The following is a 6,878-nucleotide window of genomic DNA, read 5'->3' on the forward strand; positions in this document are numbered from 1 at the left end:
TATAACGAATATACGCTAAGAATCTATATTCTTTACAAATGGTACATAAATAGTTTTCGCTTTGAGAACCGCACAAATTCTGAAGGAAATACTCGTCAGGCTACGCTTGCTATTTAGTATTGATTAAATGTAAAATCAATGTAAATAACTTCAAATAACCTTAAAAAATAAAAATTAAACTAACAAAATAAATAATTAGCAATAATATTAATTTTTGCTTTAGCATTTAGATTATTTAAATTTGTGCTAGTAATCACAGGCTGAGCCGATGGTTCGCAATGTAAATTAGAAGTTGACGAAATACAAAAAATTTCATTCGCAGACAAATCATATCCTTGGGCAATCATTTTCTTCGCAACCTACAACGTTCGTTTAATTTTCCTTATTATTCTTATTCTTCTTCCTACGAAGACGATATTCTTTACATCCCTCTGCATTAGTTTTGGCATCTCGAAAACTTTTACAGACATTTAAATATATACTGATTCTGGTAAAAAATATCAAATTATAGATGTTTGTCCACACTAAATATAAGGGAGTTATATCAATATACTTCATGCGTCAACAGCTATTTCTCGGTGACAGCACTAGTTCCTGCTCGATCATCTAAGTCAAACAGAGCTTGAGTACAATTAGAACTTGAATGGGTGACCGCTTAAGAGGAAAAATAAGGAAGAAGAAGAGAAGACTTCATGCCGTAAAGTTGAAATCGCATTACCTGAGCATCGTAAATATCGACAACTTCGTGGTGTCGATTTGTTGGTAACTGTGTAAAATTCACTTTCATACTTTTTCTAAGTGCGGTAAAAGACGTACAACTCCTAAAAGAGTTTACTGCACTTATTGAAAAAAAAAAATACAATTTTATAGTTTTTAAAATGAAGAAACACATTAAACATTATTAAATTACCTATTTAATATATTTATTGTTTGATGAATGTTTGAATTTACATTTTTCTTAGATTTTTCTGCGTATGTATTGAAACAACGATGTAGTTCTAGCATTGTATTAGTTTTAGTTTTTTTAGCATTSTATTAGTTTTAGTTTTAGTTAGACTTTTTGTCATGAATCGCACATCCTAGTGCAAAAAAATTAACAACATTTGATTCAGCGTCATCGAATTACCATTGTATCAAGTTTTACCAAAATAAACAAATTCTGGTAGTTTGTCTTTTTTTGAGTGGACTATTGCTTTCCTTTTTTTTTTTCGTTATTGTGAAGTAGGCTTTATAAGTTTCCTTTTATAGTTTTAAGAGTATTTTATAATAATTTTATAGAAAATATAATTAAAAAAGAAAAATGCATTTGTTTTATAGGAAGTTTGAATTTATTTTTTGCTAACGATATTTATTTTATTAAAGAATTAACGTAATTACGCAAGTAATTAAACTAGTGATTAAAAATTTGATAATATACAAAAAAAAAAACTTAAATTTTAGCGTACCGGAACGATATATTATCAAGGTAATGTTTGTCGTATAGATACACGAAACATAAACATATAACAAATAACAAAATTATCAAAATTTTCGTCAAAATTGCGTAAAGAAAGAACAGTTTTTTTTAAATATAACTGAGTCTTAAGTTAAACCAAGGACAGTTAAATCACTCGGAAGGTAAATCAAGGAAGACTAGAAGTCCCTGTGTACGTGTAAGAAGCATATATTACTAAAATGCAGTATGAGCTTAAAAAACTTTTGTTTCGTGTGCTTATACGACAAGTATCATTACAAAAGATTTTCAGACTCGTCCGAACATTAATTGATGTTACTTTTGTTATATATGTAATTTATGTTTTTTCTTATATGTTTATGTTTCGTGTACCTATACGCAAAATATTACCTTAAAAAAAGTATCGTTAGAATATTGCGATTATTATCTAAGCAACGATTAAAGCTATTTTTCACGTTTGAGCTATGGAGTTGTTATAATGTTGTGCTTCAAGACCTAATAAGGATAAAAAATTCATTCGAGGGTTGGCATGAACCATTTACCGGTAAAGTTCGTGTTAATCATGCATCATTGTCCTAGTACATTAGTGTCCTCTAGTTTGAGCAGTTTATTACTGAATGTTTTTTAGTGCAAATGAGTACTAGGTTAACGGTTGCTTCTAAGAAGAAAAGGATTTACGTGGACGTTTAGTTACGACTAAAAAATATTGTAACTGATTATGATCCAGCAAAAAAGTAACAGTTTCTTCATGGTATTGCTGCTGTATTGTCGTTATAAATATTATATCTATTAATTTTACAGTTTTTATTGATAATACCGTGATCAAATTACAGTTTCATTAACTGTTCAATTTATTGTGTTCTTATATATAGTAATATATTTTATAACAACTGCTTATTATCTTCACTAGCTACTGTAAATATATTAATAGATAACTTAAGGTTTCATAAATAGGTATTTAACTTTACTGCAAATTATTTCTATTGCTTTCAATTACTTTTATTGTAAAGGAAAAATTTTGTAATTTTCTAGGCGAAAGGAATTAAATATTTTGAATTTTTCCACTAGACTACGAATTACCATGTCTCTTCCATCCTTATAAGGAGACGTGTACGTATATTATTTGGCTGAAGTAAAAGTATCAAATAACCTAAATGCTAATTACTCTCTTAAAAAACAAAAATTTTGTTTGTTAAATTTAAATTTATTTCACTATTTATTTCTTTTAAGGTCCTTACAAAATTTATCACAGATATACTTTCCAATGTTGTTGTAATCAATGGAATTTAATGTTCCTAATGAAATGATTTCGGCATTGCAGGATGTACACTATAATGCACACTTATATTCAAATGTTAGGTATGTGCCTTGTTCAATGAGTATTATAAAAGCTTTTAGTATTATTACATGTATTATCTATTTTTTTTCACCGAAAAAATTAGTACCGTATATGAGTTCTTAATATACTCATAAATTTCTATTTTTTTAACGGAATATATAAACCTTTATACACATTATTCTTATTTAGTGTTTTCGCAATCGTCAACGCGACATTCTATTGGTTAAATTAAATATAGGAGGTGATGTGCATACATGAAGGAATTCTTTATTTTAAAACCTTAAAAATCACTAAAAAAAAATAATTATGTATTAATTAAAATCCAAGTAAATGTATTTACGTAAAAAGTAACCGTTGATTGTATTTACAAATCCAAAAAAAAAATTGTAAATGTTTATGCGAAACAAATTTTTTGTCTATGCTTATTGTCATAAAATCTTATGATATATTATTTATATTAAACTGTCCGCTTAGTTTCAACAAAATCTTCATGCTAGAACCTGTTTATTTTTAAATGGGAAAACCTCTTTTTTCAGAACAAGTTTCTTTTATGTCTATATTAAATGCAAAAAGATGATCAGAAWTTAAATATAAGGAATACATATGATATTAAAAGTAAGTAAATATAATATGCTAATGTCTAATATATAATAAATAATTAAAATCTTATGCAGTATACACATATAAATGAAATAACAGTACATAAATCAATATCGTAATATTGTAAAATTTTGATTTGTAGTCAGGGGTTTTACTTCTGTTGTAGCAACAACAAAAATACGGGTGTTTGTACTCATGTTCGCACGTCAGAAGTTACACTTCTTTAGCTTAACAAAACAAAATAAAACCTTAATAACCTYAAAGATAACTTCCAAAAAAACCTAAATTATCCCGCGCAATATACTGTACATTTGTAAAAAAAGATGGTAAAATAATAAATATATCATATTTTAATAGATTATATATCTATACCTATATATACTGTCAACGGGAATTCAATCGTAACGCTTAAAACAAAGTTTTAACATTTTTTTTTTCAATTTTTAATAGAAGTCCTAATAAATCATTGATCAAAATCGTTTTCCGCATTGCAAAAAGGAAATGTTAGTGTTTAACATCTTACATCACCTTTTACCGACGTTCAATAGTAATGTTAATATTATAAACGGGACCAACATGTTGCGCTATTTACCAGGAAAAATATGCCAAAGTTTTCAGTCGTCCTTTGCGTAATAGACACAATATACAACATTTTAATTGTATATATGTATTTCTTTTATTTGTTTCTTGTAATTATGAACAGATTGTATCATGTAGAAAATCATGACAAAAACTTGTTTCCTCTGTATGGTAGGCTTTGAATTTTTCTGCTCTCTTGTAGCTAAACTCCCAAATTTTAAACCCTCCTTTACGCAGTAAGCATAGTAAATTACTATTATACATTATATTTTTAATAAAATATATAAGTACACAAATTTATATAAAAAGTTGATTAAAACATATTTAATTCTCTAACATCATTTATTTGTCACATATGATTGCTAATTCACTATTGAAACTTGAAGTTCTATCGAATAAAGTAGCTGTTATAATTATTTAACTCTAWTTTAAATGTTTAGATACTTGCTATAAATTTTAAATATGAGATATCTTTTCGTACGAATACAAAGTTAACACATCTTATTGCAAACAAATGCTTAAGGTATAAGGAAAACTACATCATGCTATGAACAAAATATTAACTTATTTTATCTATAAAAAAATGAAGTTATTAATTAATCTCTTTACAGCACTGTCTCACACAGATTGTTAGAAAGATGATACTAAAAAAAAAAGTGAATATAATAGATAGTAAAAGATCCAAAGAATCAAGCCACAAAAGAACCATTTCATCGAATAATGAGCTATTTTAAGTCTAGAAAAAATTAAAAGAATGATAAAATATTAAATAGGTAAAAAAATAATAATTGTGATAAAATAGAGATAATCAAAAAGTTACCTTCTATAAAATGGTCTTGATTCTTCAACCGTCTCCATCGGGTCTTTTAGTAAAAAAACTCGAATTCCTTTTAAGTAAATATCAGAAAAACCCGCCCAATCAATATCAGAAACATTAAAAAAGAAGTTATGTTTATCGACTACAGATAGCTTGTCCCATAATTTTACAACGTTATCGTTTGTAAATTCCCATTCGTTGTTTGTAACGAAATTTATTACATATTTAAACTTTTCTATATTTCTGTAGATTTTAAGCAATCTGAAAAATATACAATAAATTTAATAACGTTTTTTTTTATAGACGAATATTTAATCGTTTGGTAATCTAAAATATTTTTAGGTGTTACCTTGTCTTTCTTCCTGTGACATAAGCTAGCGAGTCTAGTATAATTGCTGGTATCCAGTGCAAAAAAATTGTCAGAAAAATATGAAAAGAATAGTTGCGGGTAAACCAAAAGGAGTAGTACCATAAAACTTTTTTCGACGGAACATTAAACCCTTTATTTTTTGTATAATTTTCTATAAGACCTCAAGTAATTGAATTTTGAACTGAGGAAACAACCTTATAAATTAAAATCTTTTCGTTTACAGGCAGATATTTGTTGTTTCTGTTTGAGAGATTTATAATCTGTGGTATAGACCTACGAAAAAAGTTCCATCTCATTCACTGTAAATGTTATTTTAAAAGTGGAACTAACGTACATTTGAGAGATTTTTCAAAAAAGAAGAAAAAACTAACTGTTTTTGTGCAACGTCCCATGCTACAGCAAAAATGTTGTTGACAACATAGTCGGCAGGAATGATGTCGCAAATAAAGTTTTCATTACAATATAGCGTATGTAAAACACCAGTCGCACTACCTACAGCAACACCTGTTATTCCATATAGATTGTTTATCCAACCRGCAATTGGTTCCTTTTCCGTTCAGACAACAATAGATGGCCGAACGATGCAAGTAGGAATTTCATTTGAATATTGCCGTACAGTATCTTCACAGATTGCCTTYGAATATGCGTAAGTGTTGGGCGAGTTACCAAGAAGCTTGTTAAATAAACGAATTTGCTCATCGACTTAGCTATAAAAAAAAAGGTAATTGAATTCTAGTTTTATTACTTTGGGGTAACTAAATTTAATTGATCGTCGTTCAAAATCTCTGTCAATTTAATTATGTCTTCTGTCTTTATAGGTGGCTTATAGAATTTTTCTTCAATTTTATTATATACGCARTGCGAATATGCCGTTGATACATAGACAAAGGCCTAAAAAAAACATTTAATATAAAATAGGAACAGTTTTATTTTAAGTAAATCCAATGTTTAAATAATTAATTTGGAAAACAGTACCTTCAAGCTTTTCATCTCTTGTGCAAGCAAGAGAAGATCCCTTGCTCCTCTAACATTCGTATACTGTTATAAATTTTGGTATAACTGGTAGTATAAGTGATATTTTTTATTGACATAATAATTAGTACAAATAACGTAACTTGACTTACAACATCATTAAAAAACTCTTTGAATCGAGTCTGCGGATCCTGCTGTTTTTTTGCTCTTATCAGCAAATAAATCGTTGTAATTTCTGGACAACATCTACATGTAGCAATGCATTAATAAAAACAGTTTTTTTTCGGAAAATATATACTAACATAAGAGTAGTTTTAGTAAATAAATAATACAGAAAAAATAGTATAATAAGCGACGATGTTTATTAGTGACTCGGTAGATTATTGACCAATGATAGCTAACAACCTGTGACCCACGGGTCAACCATTAATTCAAAGAGACCTCTGCATTCAATTACGCGTCGATTTTGATAATCTTTATTTTTTAGAATTAGGAATAAGAATTTTTTATTGTTTCATACTTAATTACTGACCTACAAATATGAAGCTTCAAGCAATGTTAAACGAATTTGACGTACGCATATGAAAAGTTCGCAATTGCTGCTATAGACATTTAAATTTCTATTACATTTTACTTGTATAAATTATATCTTTTAATGAATATCTATAGGTATTCTATTTTATTCTTTACCTTTTTCTTGCAATTTGTAAAAAAAGTTTATTATATTAAAATATTAACATTTCTTCGA

General features: G+C 27.6%; 1 protein-coding gene across 1 annotated transcript; it reads right to left on the reverse strand.

The window, feature by feature from the left end:
* Positions 1-4,737: 4,737 nt before the first annotated feature.
* LOC106792661 (fatty acyl-CoA reductase 1-like) lies at positions 4,738-6,557 on the reverse strand. Its single transcript, XM_014759157.1, is given in 8 exon segments — positions 4,738-5,049; positions 5,138-5,288; positions 5,380-5,431; positions 5,526-5,831; positions 5,915-6,049; positions 6,134-6,196; positions 6,262-6,376; positions 6,547-6,557. Coding segments are annotated over 8 exon segments (1,095 nt in total). The 3' UTR covers positions 4,738-4,787.
* Between the last annotated feature and the right edge of the window lie 321 nt (positions 6,558-6,878).

This window comes from Polistes canadensis, unplaced genomic scaffold (assembly GCF_001313835.1).
Source record: "Polistes canadensis isolate GaletaPanama2010 unplaced genomic scaffold, ASM131383v1 scaffold_529, whole genome shotgun sequence".
Lineage (NCBI taxonomy): Eukaryota > Metazoa > Arthropoda > Insecta > Hymenoptera > Vespidae > Polistes > Polistes canadensis.